General features: G+C 47.8%; 1 protein-coding gene across 1 annotated transcript; it reads right to left on the bottom strand.

Annotated features, from left to right (window-relative positions):
- Window positions 1–698: 698 nt before the first annotated feature.
- BTF3L4 (basic transcription factor 3 like 4) lies at window positions 699–22287 on the bottom strand. Its single transcript, XM_068239076.1, has 6 exons — window positions 22209–22287; window positions 12442–12501; window positions 9362–9475; window positions 6422–6623; window positions 5358–5417; window positions 699–1093 (listed from the first exon to the last, which is right to left on the bottom strand). Exons 1-6 carry the CDS (start codon window positions 22281–22283, stop codon window positions 1047–1049), a joined length of 558 nt encoding a protein of 185 aa, XP_068095177.1. The 5' UTR covers window positions 22284–22287; the 3' UTR covers window positions 699–1046.
- Window positions 22288–27624: the final 5337 nt, after the last annotated feature.

The raw sequence follows: 27624 nt of genomic DNA, 5'->3' as shown, positions 1-27624 counted from the left end.
CCCGCGGCTAAACGGGGGCCCCTGCTAACTATGAGCTCTGAAGCGAGATTTCTCGCTTCAGACCAAACACACAAAGGAAAATACTTACTCCCAAACAGTCCTCTGCTGCTTTGTAAAGCCTGCAGGCTGCTTATAAGCCAATAAGAAGTGCACTTCTTATTGGCTTATAAGCAGCCTGCAGGCTTTACAAAGCAGCAGAGGACTGTTTGGGAGTGAGTATTTCCCTTTGTGTGTTTGGTAAGTTTCAGAGCAGTTGGGGACAGGCTCTTGGGGGTGGCAGCTCCAGGGCTTGACTGCGCTCACATATGGTGTTACATGCTGGTTCTGGGGCCCCGGGCAGTGAGAGTTCCCGGGGCCCCAGGCTGGCTTGTGCACCATTGTTTTTAATTTCTCACTTCAGAGTCTCTTTAAGGAAAAATAGATTACTAGTTGACCTAAGCGAGTTTAATAATGGGCTCTAGGTCTCTTCACGCTGCCAGTCTGTGTGCATGTGCACCCGTCCGCCACGCACACGTCTGTCCGCTCGGCCAGCCCGCCCTGTCCCAACGGCTGTCAGTGCTTGACATGCGCAGTAGCGCAAAGCACTGACACAGGGACAGACGCAGGGACACTTGTATTTTATTACATAGAATACATGTCAGACTCCACCCCCAACAGCATTTAGAACTTTGTAACTGATGTAGGAAATATAACATACAGACTTTAAGAAGTGTTTATTGTCTACAAGGAGGGAGAGGAAACAAGAAATAAATGGTTACTGGATCTTACAGCTCCTCCCGGAGCGGCTCTGTGGAGCGGACACGAATCGACAAGGTATCTTTTCCCAAAAGTCCTAGCCGGGGAGTGCAAAACGCAAAACAAACAGCAAGAAAAATGCTGCAGTAGCATTGTTAAAATACAAAATATTTATATTATGGAACTATTAACACATGATGTTTCATGATAAAACTTTGGAACTGCACAGCTGATTTCCCTCCCCCTCCCACTTTTTTTTTTATTTCATTAAAACCAAGTCCATGTCAAATTCCAAGGATTTAAAGTGTGTCTCAATTTGCTTCATTCTTCGATGCTTCATCAAAATTCTCTACAAGTTCTGGAGAAAAAAAATAAAACAGAATTAGAGAGAATGGCCTCAGTTCACTAAGATCATGCTGGAGATAAGGCAAAATAAAAATAAATAAAAAAAAACAAACCTTACCTCCACACAGTAAGAGAGTTATCTTATCTCTTCATTCCTTAAGTTACCTCCTCTGTAGTTAATTTACCTCTATTTTTACACGCAGTTATTAAACAAACTCTGGAGTTATTTTAAAGAGACTAACAATTTTTTCAGCCTTAGTTCTTCTATCCTATGAGTTCCAATGCCTGTTCTAATGTGCTGGGGCTTACTGCAGCTCTTCCGAATTACACTGTCTCTGTAATAAATCAATGTATCTTTCCTCTGTCCTGTTTGTCGGGCTAAGGCTTTGATTGTGTGGAATGTGCAGGGCTGCTTGTGATTGGTAGAAGCGATACACACCCTCTGCAGGCCCCCTGCACACTCACACACTATGCTTAGCTGAGCCTATTAGAAGCTGGTTAGTTTGTAAACATTGCCAAAAACTGTTAATTACAAGCCAGGATTGCAGCAGAGAGTGGCAGAAACAGCACAGAGGGGCACAGGAGAAAATAAGTAATAGAATGGTATGCTTTTTAGTGTAAGAATATTAGAGTACAGATTCTCTTTAAGGATTGAAGAAATAACTTAAAGACAGAAAAGTTAACTTTAGGCTTGCCTGAGGTAAAATGTTTCCTGAATACGACATGCCTCATCACCATAGTGACCACTCTAGAAACGTTATTAAAGACAGGAGATAAGCTTAGTGAATTGAGGCCAATATCTGCCATAAATTGCGATTTAACGACTGACATAGCCTGGCTAACTTATTAACGCTCTCACCTTGCTCACGAACCGCCGACACTGAGCTTTTATGTAGTGCCATTTTGTGTGAATTTTAAATACACTCCAAAAGCTATCACAGGTGTTAGGCTCCATACAGACCTAAAACAAAAACGCGTTTTTGCACGCTGTTTTTTTCCCCTCCTGGCGTTCCACTGTGTGCTGCGTTTTTGTAAAAAGCTCTTTTCTAATCACTTTTTCAGAACGGTTTTGTAATTCACTCCCTGACGCAAATGTCAGGAAATGAACTCTTTAGGGGCCCATACACTGGTCGATTTCAGCCATCGATCGATTTCTATAGAAATCGATCAGAAATAAATTCTATCAAATTCCCGATTTGATCTATCTGACAGGATGGAAAATCTAGGTTGATCTGCTGCTGAAAGCAGATCGATGGCCCATAGAGTTGCATTGGATCTAACAGTCCAATAATGCATTTAGATTGATTTCCAATAGATTTAATTGTGAAATCTATTGGAAATCTGTGCTTAGTGTGTGGCACACATCAGATAGATTCCTGTCAGATTGGACTTGACAGGCATCTATCAGAAATCTGAAGGTCGAATCTGCTGCAAATCTAGAAGTGTATGGCCACCCTTTGACCCGGAAAATACTATATTCTTAAAAACTTGAACGCAATCTCTGCACAAATCGATTCCTATACCTTCCATTATACGAAAAACACCCCAAAAATGGTACAGGCACCGCTTTGCTGAACGCATAGCAGATGAAACGCACATTGCACAAGCGTTTTGTAGGCGATTTTAAAAAAGGTGGAAACCACCCCTAGTGTGAACGGTCCTTCAAAGTGGACCTGAACTCTTGTGCAGGACAGAAGGGAGAAATTTTAACGCATCTGGGGCTTCTTGCAGCCCCCTGCAGTTATCCTGTTCCAGCACCGTCCTTCCAGGACCCTCCAGTCAGCAGCAGCGACTCTCATACAGCTGTCCGGTCACACGCCTCATTATGTTCCTGTGCACAGCAGCATGCTGTGCATGCGCAGTATGGGGAAATCACCACTGTGCAGAACGCTTCCGGCAACCAGAGCGTGATCAGGATGCATGCAGGAAAGGGGCCGTGCAGGTGCAGTAGCCTGCAACTGGCCACAACCAGCCAGCACTGAGGGGGTCGCACTGGTTACTGGAGTGTCCTGGAAGGAGGCACAAGATGACTGCATGGGGTTGCAAGAACTGCTTTTTCAGAGCTGCGCTTGCGCTGCGTTTTTAAATCGCAAGCCTTCATGAAAATAGAAAAAGCGCATTGCACCAGTGTGAACAAGTATTCACAATTTTCATAATTTTTCAAAAAATCCTGCGATTAAAAAATGCATGCGATTTAAAGGGACTCCGAGCTCAACTTAAAAATGAAAATTGTACTCACCCGGGGCTTTCTCCAGCCCAGTGCTGGTCGGGAGATCCCACGACGGCGTCCTGGCCCCTCTCCTAGTCCCCGCTCCGGAATGGCTGACCGGCGGCAGCCCGGGCGACACTCGGTCAAGTGTCAGGCTTCTTCTTCCGCGTATTGACGCGGCTGACGTCACACGCCGGCCGCCGCGCATCATCACGGCAGCCGGCTCTTTAATCGCGCATGCGCGCTTTAATCGCGCATGCGCAGTACTTTCACGCCGGCCGCCCTGATGACGCAAGGCGGCCGGGCGTGTGACGTCAACCGCGTCATACGCGGAAGAAGAAGCCCGACACTCGGCTGAGTGTCGCCCGGGCTGCCGTCGGTCAGCCATTCCGGAGCAGGGACTAGGAGAGGAGCCAGGACGCCATCGTGGCTGAATAGTGTAATGGTTAAGGGCTCTGCCTCTGACACAGGAGACCTGGGTTCGTTACTGAGGGGAAAGCCAATGAACTTAAAGTGGATCCGATATATAAACTTTTACTCATTGTATAATTGTGTTCCTTTCATATAGTTTATAGGGCATTCCTCAAGCCAAATACTTTTTTTTTGTTTTAATACTCCATTCCCTATAAACTAAACAAGCCTCGCCCACAGCTCCTTGTGTGCCTTGCCACTGTAGCAAGGGCGTATGGGAGCTCAGTCTGGGCAGGAGGAGGAGGTTACTAGCCAGAAATTTCAGAGGCAGAGGGGAGGAGGGAGGAGGAGAGGGGACTGAATTTACACTCAGGCAAGCTGATAGCATCTCCAGCCCTCAGCCTGCGACAATGTGACATGCCCTCATTGCATCACAGGAATAAATAATCATATTCTATTGAAGCTGTTTGCAGCTAGATTTGCTGTGTATATATCTTATCTAAAGTTTAGATAATGTAGACAAGTTACTTGTTATAGTTCGTTTTTCATCTCGGATCCGCTTTAATGCAGACCTGAACTCAGAACTTCCTCTCTGCTCTAAAATATAAGCAACAGCATAATAACCTTTAAAGAGACTAACAAAAATTTCAGCCTCATTTCTTCTATCCAATAAGTTCCTATACCTGTTCTAATGTGATCTGTCTTACTGCAGCCTTTCCTAGTTGCACAGTGGCTGTATTATCTCTGTTATATGATCTAATCTCTCCTCTGTGGTCTTTGTTAGGCTCAGGCACTCAGGCTGGAATGTGCAGCTCTGCTTGTGATAGGATAGAAGTTACACACACCCTCTCCACGCCCCCTGCAGGCTGTTGCGAGTCACAGACTGAGCTTCTCTGAGCCTATCACAAGCCATGACTTGTTTGTAAACACTGCCTAAAACTGGCAATTACAAGCCAGGATTGCAGCAGGGAGTGGGAGAAACAGCACAGAGGGGCCGAGGAGAACATCATGAATAGAATGGTGTGCTTTTTATTGAAAGAATTTCAGAGTACAGATTCTCTTTAAAGAAAAACTTAGTTACAGCTGATACAGATCCTGAAATAAATCTGCAGTGTCCATTTCCTGCTTTCATGGAAGCAGACATAAGTTTAGCATCCTGTGTTTACAAATTAGCTGCTCTGCCGAGGCAGCCAGCTGAGAGATCAAATTACACTTGTAATTACTCATAGATGAGGGGGAATTAGACAGGCTAAACTCTAAATACATACAGGGTGTATTTTTCAGGCTTAAGATTTCCTTTAAGGACACTAGGCTACAGTTTGGAAGGGCTTAGATAATGAACTTCTCTGAGGGCAGAAACATGACTATGTACTCTGTAAAGTGCTGAAGAAGAGGTCAGCGCTATATAAATACACAATAATATGGTAGGACATTATATTAAGATTATGGTAGGATTAGATTGTGAGCTCCTCTGAGGGAAGTTAATAGCACGACTAGGATTTCTGTAAAGTGCTACAGAATAAATACAAAATATAGATATAAAGATATATATTGTGAGATAAATACAAAATAATAAGAGGAAGGACTGTCCCAAAAACTTCAGGAATGTCAGCAACAATCATAACAGAGGATAAAAATATTCTTAAATGCTACTTACCAGGGACGTCGTCATCCTCCTCTTCTATGTCCTCTGGCTTGGGTGCCTTACTGTCCAATACTAAAAAAAACAAAAACAAATGACAGGTGATAAGTTGTGTGTTAGTAAATACTAGTAGGAGTGGTAATAAAACTGGCACAGCCAGAAGATCTAGTAATGTCTGGGCAGGAGAAGGTGATGACTAATGTGGGGTGGAAGCACAAGTCTGAGCACAGCTGTCTGCTGGTTTAAAAAAAACAACTAAAAAAACCCTTTTTATAGCACTTCCCACAGATTTGGCTTTTACAGACAACACAAGGGTCCCGACTGAGCTGGTAGCAGCTATTTTTAAACAGCAAAAACATCTCCAAATTAGAACAGTACAACCCCATTAGGCCAAGGTCTTTTTTTCTTTAGGAAAAAGGTACAAAAGAAACCAAGATCCGCTTATTCCCCCCCTCCCAAAAAGAAACAAAACAAAAACGCCTGTCCTTGTGTTAATAACCCACTTGCCTGGCTGCCCTGCTGGTCTATTTGGCTGCAGTAATGTCTGAATTACGCCAGCAACAAGCATGCAGCTAATCTTGTCAGATCTGACAATGTCAGAAACACCTGATCTTAGCTATTTCTTAGCTGTACTACACATACACTTATGAGATAATTGTATTTTCATTTCATTTGCTTTAAACTTCTCACTGATCTTTGTTTAGTAAAACACTTCAAGCAATAGCTCAGCTACTAGATCACATCCCTTTATCAATAACAAATGATGCCTGCCTAGGCCTGCTTGTGGCTGTATGGATGAGCAGAAGGGGAGGGGTTACTTACCCTGCCAGAAGAACTGTTCAGCTAGCTTGTGGCTGTATGGATGAGCAGAAGGGGAGGGGTTACTTACCCTGCCAGAAGAACTGTTCAGCTAGCTTGTGGCTGTATGGATGAGCAGGAGCGGAGGGGCTTCTTACCCTGCCGGGGGGGCTCTTCAGCTAGCTTGTGGCTGTATGGATGAGCAGGAGGGGAGGGGCTTCTTACCCTGCTAAGGAACTGTTCAGCTAGCTTGTGACTGACTGAGGGGAGGGGTTACTCACCCTGCCGGGGGAACTGTTCAGCTAGCTTGCGGAGGCTTGTGAGGCTGTCGGCCCCCAGTTGACTGAGGATTCCTGGGAGCATTTCTGTGATTTGCTTGGACTCTGCATGGCCGGTGATGGCGAATGTGTTGGCGGAGAGGGAGGCTTGGACCTTGGGATTGTTAAAGTGGATGACTGTGCCATCATCTTTGATCATATTCACCTGCAAAGGAAGCAAGGATCAGACATTGAGGAGAGGAGGACAGTAATCCCAGCATATACACAGCCACATCACAGCATACACAGTCACATCAGCCTCCTGACATACCTAGACATTGCTGGGAGAGGGCCACACTTACTAAGTAGCATCATCCTGATCATGCAGAACTGTGGATGTATCAATATTTAAATACATTTTTTTATTTGGTACTTACATATCTCATATATCAATTGAATTGGACTGCCTCTTTAAATATTCCCCCCTGCCCCCCACTCCCTCCCGAAAGCGGAGAGTCTTATGCTGGGAATACACTGTTCGTTTTTAGGCTATTAGATGATTCAATAGATAATTTCCCACATGTCCGATCTCCCTTTCGATTCTTTCGCCGCTCGATTCCGGATAGAAGTGAATGGAAAAAGATAAAAAAAATAAGCGGAAGAGAATCGACTGCAGAATCGAGCGGCAAAAACGATCAAGAGGAGAAACAGGGCAGAAATGAACCGTGGATTCCCAGCATTAGCTCTCATTTGCACTACGTCCCAAATCGGTTTAATACACCGGTCCACAGTTCGAGCATGCTGAACAAGGTGTCCACTGCACCTGGCTGCAGAGAGAACTGTAAAAACCTGCAGGAGAGAGAGCTCAGGAGCATCCAGCTGCTTGCTTGTGTACAATACAGTAACTCCAGCACTTCAGAGTGCGCTCTGCCACTCTGCAAGTACCGGAGGTGGTTTAAAGTGACAAGTCTGGGAATTGTATCAAGGGCAGGAGCCCGTCAACCATTAATGTGCCTGGAGGGATGGAGAGAGAAGTGGCAACTGGATGCTGCTCTCTGCAGCCATGCACAGTGTACAACCCTGATTCAAAACCCCTTAACCCAGGAATGGTTCATCCCACCAGCATGGGACATGCAAATAAAAGCCAAGACTCAGCGTTCCAACTATATGTAGTTTTTAAAAGGGGAGGAAATATCATTTTAAGCCAAATGCACATTGAACCTATAACCAAAAAATTATAAAAAAAAAAAACACCACCCAGATATTTACTTAAGTAGAGAGAAGGCTCTGGGTCCTAGTATAGAGCATTCCTGTTCCATTCACAGTCCCCGGGTTCAAGCGTTGTCACCTCTTTACAATCTGCTGCAGGAGGCTTAGGAAGTCCGAGTGCTACCGAAGATGGGCGGCTTTGCACAGCGCATTCATGGGGGCGCACTTGCACAGATGTAGTACAGAGCTTCTCCACTTCAGAAGCACTAACTCAGGCTTCTGATAAATTGCGAAAGCCTCCAACAGCGGCACAGAACAGTATTCAAACGATCGGTCGGATACTGCTACCGGGGGTGATAGTGCAGGAACAAGGGGACCAGGAAGGTTCTATAAGACCCAGAGCCTTCCCTCTCCATAGACAAATATCTTTTTTTCTCCTAGGTTCAGTTGACATTCACTTTAAACAGGATGCAATCAAATTCCATGGATGGCATAATGGGCAAATACCTTTTATTTACTGTATATCCCACAAGTACTGCTGAGAATCTCTCCAGATCTAACTGCATCTATCACCCAACTGTCCATACACTACTATTGCTATTTGACCAGAGTATTCTGAACTGGGGTAATAAAAAGAACAAAAACATTTCAGTAAAGGAATGACACGCGGGTCTTAAGTGACAGGTGCAAACTATCTGTGCGAGGACATCAAGCAGCGACAGCATCCCGGCGTGCCACGCCAATGTGCCAGGTGTGATGTAAAAATAGCACAAGATGCTAACTTATTCAGCAAGACAGAAAGACTACGCTTGCAGACTCTCCCCATACACGCATGTGCACACACACACACACTCTCTCCACACACACACACACACTCTCCCCATACACGCATGTGCACACACACGCACTCTCCCCACACACACACGCACTCTCCCCCCACGCGCACACGCACTCTCCCCCCACGCGCACACGCACTCTCCCCCCACGCGCACACGCACTCTCCCCCCACGCGCACACGCACTCACTCTCCCCACACGCACGCACCCCACACGCACGCACGCTCCCCACACACACACACACACGCACTCTCCCCACACACGCGCACTCTCCCCACACACACGCGCACTCTCCCCACACACACTCTCCACGCACGCACTCTCCCCACACACGCACGCACTCTCCCCACACACGCACGCACTCTCCCCACACACGCACGCACTCTCCCCACACACGCACGCACTCTCCACACACACGCACGCACTCTCCACACACGCACGCACTCTCCACACACGCACGCACTCTCCCCACACGCACGCACTCTCCCCACACGCACGCACTCTCCCCACACGCACTCTCCCCACACGCACTCTCCCCACACGCACTCTCCCCACACGCACTCTCCCCACACGCACTCTCCCCACACGCACTCTCCCCACACGCACTCTCCCCACACGCACTCTCCCCACACGCACACACAAACAGACTCCCTTGCAGACTCTCCCCATACCTCTCTCTTGCAGACTCTCCAGATACATACACACATATGCAGAATCTCCCCATACATACACTCTGACTCTCCCCATACAGGCACACGCACTCGCCCCATACACGCACGAGCTTGCACTCTCCCCATACAGACTCTGTACACAAGGACACTCTTGCAGACTCTCCGCATACACACACTCTCCCCATGCACAGACTGACCCTCGCTCGCAGTCCATACACACACATACACACAATGACAAGCAGCATCACCTCTTCGATGCCGGCAATATTATTGACTGCCAGCTTCTTGAGAGAACTCTGAAGTTTCTTGTCATCGGCTGTTGCTGTTCTGTGCACCACCTTCTTCTTTCTGCGGGCTGTTCCCTAGAGGAAAGCAAACACAGCTCTTATATTCCACAGGGGACGCAGCGGCCATAGGCAGCTGCACAAACTGCAGTCAGCAGGCTCCATGTTACTGCATCCGTTCAAGGTAACAATACTAGAGCGGGAAAAAAAAAAAAAAAAAAAAGAAACAAAACCTGTTGATTTCAATTCATGGAAAACCTGAATGGAGATGTCTGGGCTACACAGATCAGAAGTCTGAGGATGCTGATAAGTCCAAGCTCATAAACATTGCAATGAAAGCTGAGACGAGGGGAACGAGAGGATTTTTGCTGACCCGGGGCTTCTTCCAGCCCCCTGTAGCCTGTCAGCTCCCCCGCCATTCTCCTGGTCCAATCCACTGCTGTGAAGTCCAGGACCCGATGCGATTTCTCACAGTGCTCCTGTGGCCTGGGATCATACTGCGCAAGAGTAAATAAAAGTCTTAAACCGCACATGTGCAGCGATTGGGGATGTGTGCAGTCAGGACTGCACCTGCGCAGCAGACTTCATAGAGTGCCTGAAGCGTTTTTACTACCTCTTTATTCTGCCTCTATCTTCAGCATTAAAATCCAAACTGATTTGCTGCATCCCCGCGGCAGAACGAGGTATTTATGCCCCAGAAATGACCTAAATCGATTCCAGGATCGCAGCATTCTGCTTCCTGGTAGAGGCAGAGCTGTGCGCAGTTGCTCTGCCTCCTATCCAGTCAATCTCCGCCTCTCTTAGTCTTTGACTGAGAGGGGCGGGGAGAGGCGGAGATTGCCTGGATAGGAGGCAGAGCTACTGTGCACAGTCGTGGAATTTTGCCCCGGTATTTCAGGAGGATAAATACCTCAGTCTGCCGCGGGGATGCGGCAAATAAGCTTGTATCTTAATGCTGAAGACTGCTGCAGAATAGATCAGACTCTTTAAAGGGATACTGTAGGGGGGGGGGGGGGGGGGGGGAATGAGTTGAACTTACCCGGGGCTTCTAATGGTCCCCCGCAGACATTCCTGTAACCGCACAGCCACTCACCGATGCTCCGGCCCCGCCTCCAGTTCACTTCTAGAATTTCAGACTTTAATGTCTGAAAACCACTGCGCCTGCGTTGCCATGTCCTCGATCCTGCTGATGTCACCAGGAGTGTACTGCGCAGGCACAGACCATACTGGACTTATGCTATTCACTCCTGGTGACATCAGCAGGATCGAGGACATGGCAACGCAGGCGCAGTGGTTTTCAGACTTTAAAGTCTGAAATTCCAGAAGTGAACCAGAGGCGGGGCCAGAGCATTGGGGAGTGGCTGCGCAGGCACAGGATGTCTGCGGGGGAGCATTAGAAGCCCCGGGTAAGTTCAACTCATTTCCCCCCCCCCCCTACAGTATCCCTTTAAAGACACTAAATTGAAAAAAAAAATTATGATATAATTATTTGTATGTGTAGTACAGCTAAGAAATAAAGCATTAGGAGCAAAGACATAAGTCCAAAGCCCAATCTACACGATCCGATTCTTTGTACGATTCTATTTACGATCCGATCAAATCCGACATGTCCGATCGGGATTCGATTTGCCATTGTCGAATCGAATCCCTACCGGAAATGTCGGATTTAATCGAATCGTAAATAGAATCGTACAAAGAATCGTATCATGAAGATTGGGCTTTACATTTGTTTCCAGTACAGGAAGAGTTAAGAAACTCCAGTTATCTATGCAAATAGCCATTGAGCTCTGTGGAGAGCTCTGACTTCTGATTAGGTTATTTCAGCTGTATTGTTTTTTTTTTCCTTTCCCAGAGAATAGTTCAGGACAGGTCAAAAGTTCACTGCCTGTTCTATAAAAAACATTTCAAATGCTGAGTAATGTGTAAATTGCACATAAAGAATGATGCAAGGTTATAAAAAAAAAAAAAAAAAAAAAAAAAATTTTTTGCTACCCATGTTCCAGTAATTACTCCTACTACACAACCAATTCATGATATAATTTTTTTCCTGCTTCAGTGTCTCTAACATGGTTGACAGCAGCACAACAGAGGGGAAAAAAATCCTTGTGCTTCCTTCATCTCAGGTTCATTCACATTGGAAATGGACTTATGAAACGCAGTAGCGGCTACATTTGATTGATCCATCCCCTAGCCATATACATTTTCATCAGCTTAGAACCCTTAGGAAAACCTAAAAGAGAACTGAAGCGAGAAGAATATGGAGGCTGCCATGTTTATTTCATTTTTAACAATACGGTGGGAAATGTCACAGACAATTTCTTGGCCAAATAAATGGATTCTGATCTGAAGGGACTTGTGAAGCCGAAGAGAAGCGGCAGGAAGAGTGAGGGCCGGTTAATACAATTTTGCTGCGATTTGCATTTTGATTCCCATTCAATAGAACGAGAATCACAACGGAATCGCCCCCAAAGCGCTACATGCAGCGCGTTTGATTCCAATCATAAGCTGCAGTGAGAATAATCCCACAGGGATACACTAGCACAGTGTTCTCCCCAGGCTCTTTTAGCCGGGTGCTCCACCCGGCTAATTTTGGTGACCACCCGGCTGACATCCGCTCGCCTCCTCATCCTCTTCCTATGCTGTAAGCAGAGTTGCAACGGCCCTGCATTCCCCCGGCCGTGCCCCACCCGGCTACTTTTTCATGCTACCCGGCTGGAAAACATTTCTGGGGAGAACACTGTAGCAGCAGCGCTTTGCTGAACGCAGGCGATCAGCAAAGCGCTTGAGTATGAACCAGCTCTGAATGAGCCTGGCAGCAGCATTCATTGCGGATTGCAGAGTTCAGAGCCTGGTGTCAGAAAGTCCAGAAAGGATAGCAGTCGTAGTACCCATATGACCAACAACTTGCCTAAAACCAAGTGAAAGTAGCTAGATCGGGCACATGCTGCGACAACAGATCATCGGCAGATTTCATCAAATAAGATGGGAAAACCAATGTGTGTACAACCACATGCAGCAAAATAAACTCCCAAAACATTACTGACCTTACCACCTATCCGGACCTGGGCCTGCAACTTTGCTAGTTTCTCTTGATTCATATTGACCTAAAACAAAACAAAAGATTAAAATATAAACAAGAGCACAGAGAAGACTGAGGCAGCATGATGTGATCTAGGTACATAATGAATTTTGGAAGCAGATCACAGAGGAGATGGAATGTAACTGAACAGGCCCAAACAAGATGTAAAGCGCTCCTTTACCAGGTCAGAAAAGCAGGGGGGGGGGGGGGGGGGGGTAAGGAAAGGACACAAATACACCACGGGCAGATGTACCGAACCGGGAGAAGTGTGCAAGAGATCACTGCTGGATTATGAGCTATGCAGCCTAAAACTGACCGCTCCCTACTTTCAGGAGCACTTAAAGGGAACCAGAGGTGAGGTATATGGAGGCTGCCATATTTATTTCCTTTTTAAACAATACCAGTTGCCTGGCAGTCCTCCTGATCCTGTGACTTTTAGCCATAGACCCTGAACAAGCATATGCAGATCAGGTGACTCAGCTGACTCCCGTTTAACTAGATTAGCCATAGGCTTGTTCCAGGGTTCTGACTCAGACATTACGGAAGCCAGATTAACAGGACTGCCAGGCATATGAAACATATGGCAGCCCCCACATCCCTCCCACCTCGGGTTCCCTTCATTCTCCAGGTAGCGACAAAAAAAAACAACCCGTACACTTAGTAATCGAAGTGCGGGAACATAGTCTTACGCGGCTAAAACAAAAAAAAAAAAGTCACATTTTGAAATTACAGGGATCAAGTACCCGCAGGTTACCTGAAATGCGCTTCGGGTACCCATTCTTGTTTTGGGTTGGCTTGTGAGGATGCGGGTAGAGCGGGCAGTGGGGACTTGTAATAGTTACCTGTCTGGACTGGCTTCTTCCCTCCAGCGGAGGAGCTGCACTCCCGAAATCCTCTTGCTTCCGATCACATGATATGACCGTAACCCAGAGGATGGTGTCAGCTTTGCAGCGACGCCAGGTGGCGGAGATGGGTGATGAAAGAGAGTCTTAGACACCAGGGCTGTGGAGTCGGAGTCAAGGCAATTTTGGGCACCCGGAGTCGATTTCATAAACTGAGGATTCGGATGATTTTAGTACAAAATCCACAGCCCTGTTAAAGTGAATGTTTACCTATTTAAAAACCAAAAAGTCAGATACTCACCTAAGGAGAGGGAAGGCTCGGTCCTAATGAGCCTTCCCTCTTCTCTCCCGGTGCCCGGTCCCGCGCAGGATCCCCCGTGGCAGTATTCGACCAGTTCGGTCAAATACTGCAACTTCCGCATGCCGAAGGGAGCTTTCGGAAGCCTTCGGGAGCACTCGGGCTCCCGAAGACGGGCAACTCCATACTACGCATGCGCGAGCGCCCTCTATGATGCACTCTCGCGTGCGTAGTATGGAGCGGCCCGTCTTCGGAAGCCCGAGTGCTCCCGAAGACCTCCGAAGTCCCTGCGGCGGCGGACGCGAACGGGGGAGCCAGCGCAGCACCGAGGGCACCGGGAGAGGAGAGAGAAGGCCCATTAGGACCAAGCCTTCCCTCTCATTAGGTATCTGACTTTTTGGTTTTTAAATAGGTAACCACTGGCTTTAAGTATTAGGCTAAGGAGTCTGAGTCATTTTGGGTACCCGGAGTCGGGGTTTCATAAACTGAGGAGTCGGAAGATTTTTGTCCCGACTCCACAGCCCTGTTAGAGACTAAGGAACACCATCATTAGAAAGAACGCTATTATTAACCTCCCTGCCGGTTATCCCGAGCTCAGCTCGGGGTAACCTGCTGCGGAGGATTCCTCAGGCCCTGCTGGGCCGATTTGCATAAATTTTTTTTTGTTACACGCAGCTAGCACTTTGCTAGCTGCGTGTAACTTACGATCGCCGCCGCTCCGCGCCGATTCGCCGCAACCCGCCGCATCAGAGGGTGCCCCCCCCCCCGAGACCCGTGCGCTGCCTGGCCAATCAGTGCCAGGCAGCGTCGAGGGGTGGTTCGGGACTCCCTCTGACGTCACGACGTCGATGACGTCGGTGACGTCATCGCGCCCGTCGCCATGGCGACGGGGGAAGCCCTCCTGGAAATCCCGTTCAGAACGGGATTTCCGGATGGGTTAATGCGCCGGCGGCGATCGGCGCATTCGGGGGGACGCCGCAGGGAGGGGGGAAGCATGTAGCTAGCGCTAGGCTAGCTACATGCTACAAAAAAAAAAAAAAAGCCAAAAAACACCCTCCCTGCCGTGCGCAGCAATTTTTTATAACGGCAGGGAGGTTAAGGGACACACAATGACGAATGTTCTCAGGGGAAATAAAAGTGACATAACTGAACTGATGACTGTATATGCGGGTGATACAATATATACTTAACTCTACAATAAACTTTTACACAATGCTAAAAACACTGACAGCAAGAGGAGCGGTCTCCTCCCTCTCACTCACTCCATCCATTGTAGTACTACAGGCTACGCTGACAAAAATAGAATTGTCTCCTCAGCATTTTACAAAACTGCGGGTCATCAGATGGTCAGAGTGACTTTAAAAAAAAGGACGCATGGCAGAGTAGCGCCACGCTTCAACGCCATGCCAATCAATAAAAAAAACAAAAAGCATTTCTTGTAACACCATCCACCGAGGCACAGAGATAAAGCTGCCAAATAATACTTAAAGGAACTCAGAGCTGTGTGAAAAAAAAAAAAGTTTTATACATACCTGGGGCTGTCTCCAGGCCCATCCGCTCAGATAGCTTCCACGCCGCTGCCTGAAGTTCCGATATCGGGTCCCGTCACTTCAGCCAGTCGGTGCTAGTCTACGTATGTCTCCAGCGGCTGCTGGCGAGATACACAAAGAGCGCACTTCTCTTATGTCCGACTGGCACCCGATACTGGAGCTTCAGGCAGCAGCGTGGAAGCTATCTGAGCGGATGGGGCTGGAGAAAGCCCCAGGTATGTATAAAACTTTTTTCATTCCAGCTCTGAGTCTCTTTAAAAAGGAACTTTAAACAAAGATTGAACTTCATCCCAATCAGTAGCTTATACCCTCTTTCCCATAAGAAATCTTTACATTTTCTCGATTGGTTCATCAGGAGGGTTTGTATGGCTGATATCGTGGTGAAACCCCTCCCATAATAGCATTGTGGGAAATAATGGCCTTTCCCAACTGCCAAGCAACCAGTATCTCTCGTTGTGCATAGAACTCTCAGTAACAAACGTTCCACATATCACCTGGCACAACTAAAGAGATCACCAGCAGTGATACATTTCAGAATGTAAACCAAAGAGAAGAAAGATTTTACAATGGGCAAACACTGACTAAATCTATAAATGAATACAATAAAAAAATTAGTACTTTTATTCATTTTATTTTTACTATAGTTCCCCTTTAAATATAAATATTACCAAGTACCAAAAGACTTAAAGGGAACGTGAGAGGGATATGGAGGCTGTCATATTTACTTTTAATCAATGCCAGTTGCCTGGCAGTCTTGATCTTCCTGGCTGCAATAGAGTCTGGATCACACACCTGAAACAAGCATGTAACTAATCTAGTCAGACTTGAGTCAGAGCACCCGATCTGCATGCTTGGTCAGGGACTATAGCTAAAGATGGCTACACTACTCGATATTGAGGCCCGATCAACCTTCCGATTTGATAACTTTATTTAATTGGAAGAGTGATGCAACATGGCTACCTCATCGCCTTTTCAATCAATTTTGGGCCGAAATTGGTCAACGGGATCAACTGGACAGGCTGGAAAATCTCGGTCACAAGGGCTCAATTGGGTGAGCAGCGATAACAACATGCAATATCACGACGATCGACTGACCACCCCCTCATCAAAGTCTCATATCTCAGCAGATGCGACTCTGGGCTTCCTCCGGTCACCGCGAGTGCCAGTACCACATGACGACACATGTACAGAGTCACGTGGTACCTGCGCTCACGGTGACTGGAGGAGGCCAGGAGCTGCAGTGGTGGAGAGTTGGGCCAACCCGGCAGGAGGCGTCAATTTTTTTTTTTAATTTAACCATTCTGGCGGTACGCAGTTTTCTGGCGAAATATATTGGAAATTGCTTTGCTTTGCAGTGCGTGCAGGCAAAAAAAGATCCCTCTGTGATCAGATCCGATCAGTGAGGGGTCTATGTCATTATCGATCTGCCTATACAACAATCAGTGTATGGCTAACTTAAAAGTAGGTAGCTCAGCAGGACTGCCAGGCAACCGGCATTGTTTCTAATTAAATATGGCAGCCTCCATATGCCTCTCATTAAGGGCTGGTTCACACTTGGCGCTTTTTCAGTGCTTTCCTGATCGACAGTGATTGGTACCGGGTCAGTCGCAGCTAGTCTGGGCGTGTGCAGTGTGCTCTCTCCGGCGGAGAATAGCACGGTACTGTTCTCCGCTAGAGAGATACATAGAGAGAGCACTACACATGCTCAGACTGGCCGAAGTTACGGGACCCGGTACTGGAGCTGGAGAAGAGTGATAGTGGGAAGTGTGGGAGTGATCCGTGCGGATGGGGATGGAGGAAGCCCAAGGTATGTACAAATCTTTTAAGTTACTTCATCTCTGGTACACTTTAAGTATGTTTTGCCATGGATTGCCACTGCAGAAAGTGGTCATCTGTGACTCACTGGAGCCCTTTACCTGCATGGGGCTCAGGAGAGACCAGCAGCAAAGCCAGTGAATACACTTGGGCCAGCACATCCATTACCAGGCACATTCTGTGCATTTCTCAATGTAGAGGCAATGGATCTGTTGTGAGTGGACGATGCATGCTGCAGTGTGCTGCAACGGATGCCATGTCAGTATTGGCATCGGATCACAACGGCAACTGAGGTGGTAAGGCCTCGTTCCCATTGCGTTCCGATAGCGTGTCCGTTCACGGTGGCAGTTTGAGGCATTTTCTTTTGCATTCACAGCGCTTGGGTGGGCTGTGTGTTTTTGTTAAAAGCGCTTTTCTAATTCACTACCTGAAGCAGTGAACTCTTTGATCCGGAAAATAATACAATGTATTTATTGTTAAAAATGCGAACGCAATCGCTGCACAAAGCGATTGTGAGTGTTCTGCGTTTTTCCTATACCTTCCATTGAGGGCAAATGAAAATGGTCCATGCAGCGCTTATGTCAACTGACAGCAAACGGAACACCCCAATCTGAACTACACCGTAGGAAAGCATGGTGTATCCGCTTTTAGGGCGCTTTTGAAAAATCGTCAGCGCTTAAAAAAGTCCAAAAGTGCCTCTAGTGTGAACGAACAGAACATTCAGTGTAAACTGGCCCTAAACAGTGTTCTAAAAGCAGCCTGCACCTAGCTAGCTACATCTATACATAGTTTATTGCAAGCTTGCGAAACTAAGTTTCTTCTTCAGGTAGGATACAGAACAGGACCAGACTTGTAGCTGTCAGCATATGACACCTGGGATCCTACTTGACTTGCCAGCTAAAAGAAACCCCCTAACTGGTTTGCCAGGGAGCGAACCAGAGGTGCAATGCTTGCAGGTTTCAACAATTACGCATTTACATTTGACATCTTCTACAGCACTTTACTTAGCACATAGCTATGTCATTGACATGGGTTTGGGGTCACCATGAGTTATCTGGTTATTCTGTAGTACTGGTCCAGGCCCTAATCCATAGAGCCACATCAATTCATACCATGCACTGATGAGGACCACAAAGACCAAACAAACATACATGTTGGTGTGGCTCAGTATAATTTATAAGCGTTAGGCTAACTGTACATCAGCGGATCCAAAGGTTGATCGGCCCACAAAAATCGAGTGATCTACGGGCAACCTTAAGGGGCCCATACACTGGTCGATTTCAGTCATCGATCGATTCTATAGATTTGATAGACCAAAAATCCATTCTTTCAAATATATCGATTTGTGGCCGATTTCGATGGATTTGATCTGTCTGACAGGATGGAAGATCTAGGTCCATAGAGTTGCATTGGATCTTATGGTCCATTAATGCATTTAGATAGATTTCCAATAGACTTCATTCTGAAATCTATTGGAAATCTGTTCCTAGTGTGTGGCACACAGATAGATTCCTGTCAGATTCGACTTGACAGGCATCTGACAGAAATCTGATGGTCAAATCTGCTGCAAATCTATAAGTGTATGGCAACCTTAATGCTGGGTATACCACGGTACAATTTTCTGTGCGATAGATGCATCCAATTGATAAAATCCCTCATGTCCGATTTTACTCCTGATCGATTCTAGTGAACATAAGAGAATCGAGCGGAAAGAACGATCACGTTGGAAAATCGCACGGAAAAAAATGTACCGCGTGTACCCAGCATAAGTCTAACAGTATTATAGATTAAACCAGTGATGGCTAACATTGGCACTCCAGCTGTGAAAACTACAAATTCCATCATGCCTCTGCCTCCCCAAATTATGCTTAGAGCTGTCAGAGTATTGCAATGCCTCATGGGACTTGTAGTTCCACCACAGCTGGAGTGCAAAGGTTAGCCATCACTGGATTAAACAACTACACAGAGAATTCTCCTCTGTGTACTGGATTAAACAATCAGCGCAAGTCTAGTTTAGGGGACCCAGCAGGAAACCTCATTGGGAAAAACGACACAGCTTATCTGCTCAGCAAACACACGTGAATGCACCGCAGCGTGAGAATAGCTTTAAAGGATACCAGAGTAGACACTAGTAGGAAAAAAGGGAAAAGCAGGCATGTACGGTAAGCTGCCCTGATGCCCACAGCTCCCACATTCTCTTCCCCCCCTCCGTTACCACAACACTTCCGTGTCCCCCAGCGGGGGTTAAAAAATGCGCTTCTAGCCGCCGAAAACCAACAAATGCATTTCTGTAGGCTTGCAGAAAACATAGATGCGTGGAGTGTCACACGCGTATGCAACCATGTGTATGGACGGCGGACAGCACCCAGAGCAACGGATAAGTTGATGTATAGTGCACGGGGCACATTGAGCATTGGTGGTGGGAGACAGCATCGAGGGCTTCGTCGCTCGACCCGATAAAGCTCAGAGTTATTGCAACGCACCCGACCGACTACAACGGTCCGGCATCTTGACCGTCGAATGCATCGTCAATCGGGCATGCACTTGGTGGCTTCTAGTTTCACCCGATACGATTATAATCAGGGCTGTGGAGTCAGTACAAAAATCACCTGACTGACTCCAGGTCCCATATGCAAATTAACTTTTTCTCCTGCCTCTTCTAAGTTATAATTTCAACTTTGTTAATAAAAGGCCTTTTAAATCACCGGCAGGCTAGAAAATACTTATAACAGTTTTTACAGTACCCTGCCACTTTTAGGTACTTTTTCGATTGTAAAAAGCTGAAAAGTTTTTCTAAATAGAAGATGAAAAATTATCTCCTAGGAGAAAACTCATGAGAAAAAGTTAATTGCATATGGGGCCCAGGTACCCAAAATTGCTCCGACTCCTCCACTCAGTTTAATTTTTTACAAAGGCTATGGATTTGGTTCAAAAATCATCCAACTCAGTTTATTGAAACCACAGACTCCTGGTACCCAAAAATGCACCGACTCCACAGCCCCCATTATAAGCAAGTATAATGCTGGGGATACACAGTACATTTCTGTACCGTGTATCGACCAGCTGATCCGGCCAGCTGATAATATTCAGCTGGCCCGATCATGCTGCTCGACCCCCGCCCCATTCCCGCCAGCGGACAATGGCAGGGAATCGAGCAGTGATAAGGAAGCGCCAGCGGGGACGAGCAGCAATCGATCCGCGCGCACGAGCACGGATGCGCTGGCTCCATCCCGCGCATGAAACGAGCAGTGTATGCCCGGCATAAGTCACCTGATCTATTGCCACCTTACTGTCTCCATGGAGTTAGATTGTTTTCCTCCTCCAATCATATCCATTAAAGGAGAACTGTGGTGAGAGGGATATGGAGGCTGCCATATTTCTTTCCTTTTAAGCAATACCAGTTGCCTGGCAGCCCTGATGGTCTATTTGCCTAAAGAAGTGTCTGAATCACACCAGAAACCAGCATGCAGCTAATCTTGTCATATCTGTCTAAATTTGTCAGAAACACCTGATCTGCTGCATGCTTGTTCAGGGCCTATGGCTGAAAGTATTAGAGGCAGATGATTAGCTGAATAGCCAGGCAACTGGTATTGCTTAAAAGGAAATAAATATGGCAGCCTCCATATACCTCTCACTACAGTTCTCCTTTAAGAGCACCCCCTACGGGTCGGGGCTGAGCCCAAAGTCACCTCCAGCCTGCTCAGGAAAGGGATCACCCAAGTCACCCCATATTCCAGTCTCCAGTGTAGGTCCCCCATAATTTCAGAACATTCCCCTCCTCCAAACATATATACACTGATAGTCCCCCATAGGTCAAGAGCTGAGCCCACAGTCCCCTCCAGTGACCCGACTGAACCCATATCCCAGTCTCCAGCGTTGGTCACCAAGGATTTCAGACTATTCCCCTGTTCTATTTATATCCATTGAGAGCCCCCAAAGGTTAGAGGCTGAGTCTGAAGTGCTCTACAGTCTGCTCAGGAGAGGGATCACCCAAGTCACCCATTATTCCAGTTTGCAGTGTGGGTCCCCCCTGGTTTCAGAATGTTCCCCTCCTTCAAACATATATATTCTGAGAGTCCCCCATAGGTCAAGGGCTGAGCCTGCAGTCTGCTCAGGATCACCCAAGTGATCAGGGATTACTCAATCTCCAGTATGGATCACCCAGGGTTTCAGAATGTCCTCCTGTTCATTTATATCCTGAGAGGCTCCAAAGGTCAGAGGCTGAGCCCACAGTCCCCTCCAGTCTGCTCAGGAGAGGGATCACCCAAGTCACCCCATATTCCAGTCTGCAATGTGGGTCCCCTATGGCTTCTGATTGTTCCCCTCCTACAAACACAGATACTGAGAGCCCCTCATAGGTCAAGGGCCGAGCTTGCAGTCCCCTCCAGTCTGTTCAGTAAAGGGAACACCCAAGTGACCCCAAATTCCATTCCTAGTGGGGGTCATCCAGGGTTTTAAGCCCCATCTATACGATAAGATTCTTTGTGTGATTTGATTACGATTCTATTTGCAATCCGATTAAATCCAACATGTCCGATCGGGATTCGATTCAATTCGATTTGCAAAGGTAAATCGAATTGAATCCTGATCGGACATGTCAGATTCAATCGGATCATAAATAGGATCGTAATCGAATCACACAAAGAATCGTATCGTGTAGATTAGGCTTTAGAATGACCCCTGTTCTATTTATATACATTTAAAGACCCCATAGGTCAGAGGCTGAGCTTGCAGTCCCCTTAAGTCTGTTCAGGAAAGGGACCACCTAAGTGACCCCAAATTCTAGTCCTAGTGGGGGTCACTCAGGTATTCAGAATGTTCCTTGTTCTATTTATAACCATTTAAAGCCCCTGAGCCCCAAAACGTCAGAGGCTGCTCAAGATGGGGATCACCCCATATTCCAGTCTGCTTCCCCCATGGGCTCAGAATGCCCCCCTCCTCCATCACATACACTGACACCCCCCATAGACCGGGGGCAGAGCCACAAGCACAGGGCCTCTTCTCCAGTCAGCACCCCACATTGCGCTCTGCACTGAGGGTCCCGTGCATTGCAGGAGACAGTGAGGCCTGAAGCCCCGCCTCTGCTGGTCACACGGGATACAGAGACCTCCGGGCTGTCCCCTCTCCCCGCACACTCGGCCTCGCTCCTCCCGGTTACCCGGACAGCAGGGCGCCCTCCCGGGAACACACGCCACACGTACCAACAGCACCAGACAGCGGAACTCACCTCCCGGACCAGCACGCGGTAACCAAGATGGCGATAATGGCAGAGAGGCGGTACGTAACGTAGTGACGCACGCATAGGGCGGGCCAGCAAACATCACAGTGACGTCACATATTTTGACTGTTATGGAGTTGCTGCTGCAGCAGAGCTGTGACCTGGGAGTTCCAAGCTGAAGACTGTTCCAACCATCCAGCATACGTGACCAAATAGCATACTGCACAGCTCCCAACTGTCACTCTTTGGCAGCTCTGTCCCTCTTCCCTTCTCATTTATCCCTCTTTCAGGACTTTGTCCCTCTTTCTGTATAAATATATATAGATAGATAGATAGATAGATAGATAGATAGATATTTCTCTACTAAAAAATGTGTTTGATTGACTCTAAACTTTACTCCCATCCTTTAAATTTATATATTACTAATTTTAAAATGTTACTATAAAAGAAAATGAACCAGGATAAAAAGGACCAGTGTGGTTTGAATTATAAAACAACATATTTTTCTTAGCAAATAACTGGTATCATCCTGATTTAAAACTTCTTGCTTTTACTGATGGCAGTGATGGCTAACAAGGTACAATACCCTACTGCTACTAATATTTTTCTTATGAAATCTGGTATGGCGCTTTGAGTCCGCAAGGAGAAAGTGCAATATAAATGTTATTTGTCTTGTCTTGTTATCAGTGACTAGGGGTGTGATGGAGACGTGATCAGGGGGTGTGGCAGGGGCGTGGTTTAAGTGTCCCTCTTTCTCTCTAAAAGTTGGAAGGTATGATACTGTATGTTTAGGGGCCCATACACTCAGCCGATTTTCTGGCCGACCGATCTATCCCGATTGATCGATCAATAGATCGATTGCAAATCGGTTGGCCAATTGACCGATCAATGGCCGATTTCGATCGATTTCGATGGATTTCCATCGAACTGGCAGGGTGGAAAATTTAGGTCGATCTGATGAGATTGCTTATCAGTTTGCATTGGCCTTAATGGAAATCTGATGGCAAAAAAATGCCATCAGATTGAATTTCAATAGATTTCAAACTGAAATCTATTGGAATTCTATCCTGGTAAAAAATGTTCTAAAAACGCATCAGATAGATCATCAGATGCATTTCTTATCTATCTGCTGCCAATCTGACGAGTGTATGGGCACCTTTAGTCTGACATGGTAAACCAACTGACTGAAATACCTTTAAATTCACCATACACTACTTTTTGGATAGTTGTAGTAGAAATATCAGTAAAATTAGCTATATTCTACCACTTCATTCATACAGAAAAATATTAGTAATGCTTACCAACATGTTATTATGACCTGATCTCGCCCTACTCTCACACAGAACCCTCCCCTGGTGCGCAACTAATTGCGCACCCCATTGCACTCCTGCAGCCGGGAGCGCTCCTGCACCTGCGCAGTACTGCGCAGGCTCAGAACACTTCCTTGTAGGGGCGGGGCAGATTACCGGGGGGATTTACAAGAGAACACAGCGGCCAGAGAAGGACACCACGCACCTAATGGGGCTGGAGGAAGCCCCAGGTAAGTATGAATACACCCACCTGGCCCATCTCAGGTTCCCTTAAAAAATGGGGCTGCCTAAGCTACTCGCTGTGTAATTCATTCATGTTGTTTGCTCCACTGTGTACCTGCATCTGTACTGCTGGCAGCCATGGAAAAAAACCCAGCACCAACTGCCCTTATTTATTTATTATTTATCAGGGATGCTCTTACAAGTAAAAACGAGTGTGTAAACACTCGAATTTGTGATTTAAATGAGCATTAATTGGCTCAAGTGTGCGGCAGGGACATAAGGGGTTAGTTACCCATAATTCCCTGCGCTCCAAATCAGTGGTGCTCACTTGCTGTGATTCCACAACCATTTTTCAGCTATCCGCCACAGACTTTCGTCGCCCTGGACCAATTTTCATTCACTAAAAGCCGATTCGGCAGACCGTGAATGCGTTTGAATGTACGCTCGTGAAAATGGTGCAGAAGTTGTGGTTAGGTCATGAATAGCGGAAGTAGGTGGAAGTGACTTCCCTGGCCAATCAGAGGCTTCCAGCCAGGCCCTAGCAACCAATCATAGGAGGGGAGGCTATGCCCTCCCCTCCTGTATATAAAGCGGCGGCCATGATGGAAAAGCTCCATCCTTGCTAGACTGTGGCACTGAGAGGATTATCTCCAGGCCATTGTGGCTAAAGCAAGAGCGTTTTGTGTGTGAAAACCCAGCGTTTTTACTGCTAACAGTGCTGTTATACTGTAGTTGTCAGTTGTATTTGGTTAGTTAGCCAGTGAGTTATTGCTGTAGTCAGTGTAGTTAGAGTGTACTGGTGGTGATTAGTGTGTGTAGTGCAGGCAGACAGGTTCAAGTGCTCACTTGTATTCAGCTAGCCAGTCATACAGTTCAGCTACTACTTACAGACACTGCCACTGCAGTTTATTCAGTAAGTTTAGTAAGCGACATTGTGTACTGTGCTCACTGCTCACTGGTATTATTCATCTCATTACCTAGTGATACCCTTTACTAATTGTATTCAATTGTACTTAGGTTGTACTACTGTGTTCACTGCTCACTGGTATTAATCATTTTATTACCCAGTGTTACCCTACACGTAGGTTGTACTGCTGTGTTCACTGCTCACTGGTATTATTCATCTCATTAGCCAGTGATTCATTAGCAACATGTCTGGCAGGGTTCGTGGGGGTGTCAGAAAAGGGAGTTCCGTTGCCTCAGCCACTTCTGGGACTGCTCCATGGCCAAGGAGAGGACGCCCAGCTGTACAGGGTCGTGATGCAGCAGAAAGGGCAGCACAGCCTGGGCCGAGGCAGCAGATGCCGTTTTCACAATATTTGAAAGTTTCTGGTCCCCGTGTGGTGGTTGAGCAGATGGAACCTGAGGTGTTGATGGACATCATGACTGCATCCCAGACCTCTACTGTGAGCAGCACTCCAAGCAGCAGCAGCAGGCAACGCCCCACGCTTGATGTGACATCCACCCCAGCACCCAGTGGTCAGCAGCCCTCCCAGGATGACAGCGTTCTGTCTCTCAGTCCGGCATCTGGGAAAATACTGATGGAAGAAGCTCAGGACATACTGGGGACTGATATGGCAGAGATTGAGCTCGGGCCACAATCACAACTGTTATTAGATGATGTTGATGAAGAGGGGTGTGTGTCTGGGGATGTAGGGGCGGAAGAGGAGGCGGGGGAGTCAGAGGAAGAGCTTGATTATGATGATGATGACCATGATGCTGATGATGACGTTGTGGTGGACCCTCCGTATGTGCAGCCTGAGTCCGGGGAAGAATGGTCGGAGCAGGATGACGAGTCACCTAGGCAAGGATATAGCCATATCTCTGGCAGGGGCAGGTGCAGCAGTGGGCGTGGAGGAAGTAGACAGGACACTGCTTCAGCCGGCACCACCACCATGCAACCCCCGGCAACTACTACCACACATTGTTCCGCTGCACCCTCTGCTAGCGGGGGCCACAGTAAATTAAAGTCACCGGTATGGAAGTATTTTGAGGTGGTCAGCCACGACAAAAAATATGCGGTGTGCAATTTATGCAGCAAAAAATTAAGCCGTGGGAAAAATATGTCCAAGATGGGTACCTCATCCCTCCAGGGCCACCTGAAGAGCCGCCACTGCCATCAGTATCAGGAGTTCAAGAGGAGGCAGGCACTGCAAGCAGGGGGTGCTGAGAGCACAAGGCCCACCACCGCAGCAGCATCATCCCTCCCTCAGGGTCGTGAATCCCCCGCCGCAGCAGCACTAGCACGCAAGCGCTCATCCACCTCGGCTACTCAGGACACAGACATTAAGGCTGGCAGCCAGTCGTCTCTCCTCTGTCTCCCCTGCATCCCATCATCGTCAGACCCTGCTGAGCGACACCTTTCAGGGTCTGACCAAGCCTCTGCCTCCAAGCCACAGGCGGATCCGCAAACTAAATGGCTTGCTGGCCCAGGCCATGGCATCTCAGCTGCTTCCCTACTCCCTGATGCAGGAGGGGAGCGATATGTGGACGCTGCTCCAATTTGGCATCCCCGAGTGGAAAATCCCCAGTCGCCACTATTTCAGCAGGAACGCCATCCCAGCACTCCACATGTTTGTGGTGGAAAACGTTTCCCGTTCGCTCGACTACTCTGTGGGTGAGCGGATCCACGTCACCATGGACTCGTGGAGTAGCCAATTTGGGACAGGTTGCTACCTGTCCTTTACGGCCCACTGGGTGACACTGGTGAAAGGGGGAAGGACAAGAGCGCAGCAGCCCAGTTGGTGATGCCACCATGCGGGATCAGGAGGGATGCAGCAGGCTCCTCTCATCCCACTCCCTCAACACCCAGAAAGCAAGCCCGCCTCGGCAGCAGCAGCGCCATTCCTCGGCACTGCCAAGCGCTGTTAAAATTGGTGACCCTGGGCAAGGAGAGGCTTAGGGCCGCCAACGTCCTGGCCGCCCTCAGGAAGCAGGAGCGGAGGTGGCTGACCCTCAGAGGCCTGGAAGTGGGGTATGTGGCAGCTGATAACGGGGCCAACCTGGTGGCCACAGTGCAGCAGGGAAACCTCCAGCACATCCCCTTCTTGGCCCACGTGCTCAATCTTGTGGTGCAGCGCTTCCTGCGCACCTACGAGGGGATGAGCGACCTGCTGCAAGATGCCTCTGCACTCCTGTCCACCTTACAGCAGCAATATGGCAAGCAACACCGCCTGATTATCGACATGCCAACTCGGTGGAATTCAACTCTGGCCATGGTGGAGCGGCTGTGTCAGCACAGGCGCGCTCTTAGGGCCTTCATGCTAGACCCAAGTGTCCCCAGCAACCAGCAAGTCCCCATCATCACTGCAAATCAGTGGACACTGATGCAGCAAATATGCCTGGTGCTGAATCCCTTCTTGGAGGCAACCAAGATGGTCAGCGAGGAGTGGGCCTCTGTGTGTCAGTGGGTGCCCATGGTTTGTCTGCTGGGGCAGGCAATGGGCAATTTAATTGACCATGGGGAGGAAGCCCTGAGGCAGCTGGAAAAGGACCAGATGGCAGCACAGGAGGACTCACGGGTAGTGAAGGAGTTGGAGGTCCCTAACCTGAATGATGAGGAGGAGGGGCAGAGCGCCGCAGGCGTTGTACGGGGATGGCAGCTTGGGGAGGACGACACGGCACAGGAAGAGGACAGGCATGGGGTATGGGACAATGACGAGGACGATGAAGATCTTGCTGCCAAGGCCCACTTGCTTCCCATGGGTGTGCGCATGTTGCGCAGCCTTCGCAGGGACCTCGAGTGATCCAGATGCATTCAAGGGAGGACATCTGGATCACCTTGATGCTGGACCCACGTCTGAAGGGAGTTGCAGGAGGCCCTTGTGCGCAGACTACTGGAAGCATTCCCCCAGCCTTCCACCCCCACTTTAACTGCTCTGCCAACCCAGCAA

This window comes from Hyperolius riggenbachi, chromosome 6 (genome assembly GCF_040937935.1).
Source record: "Hyperolius riggenbachi isolate aHypRig1 chromosome 6, aHypRig1.pri, whole genome shotgun sequence".
In the NCBI taxonomy this organism is placed as follows: domain Eukaryota; kingdom Metazoa; phylum Chordata; class Amphibia; order Anura; family Hyperoliidae; genus Hyperolius; species Hyperolius riggenbachi.
This window is presented reverse-complemented; position numbering and strand designations above follow the sequence as displayed.

Coding starts and splice junctions, on each gene's coding strand:
- BTF3L4 (XM_068239076.1), bottom strand. CDS start 22,283: ATGCGTGCGTCACTACGTTACGTACCGCCTCTCTGCCATTATCGCCAT. Junction 6,624..9,361: donor ATATTGCCGGCATCGAAGAG/GTGATGCTGCTT, acceptor CTTCCTTTGCAG/GTGAATATGATCAAAGATGA. Junction 1,094..5,357: donor GGAGGATGACGACGTCCCTG/GTAAGTAGCATT, acceptor TTTTTTCTCCAG/AACTTGTAGAGAATTTTGAT.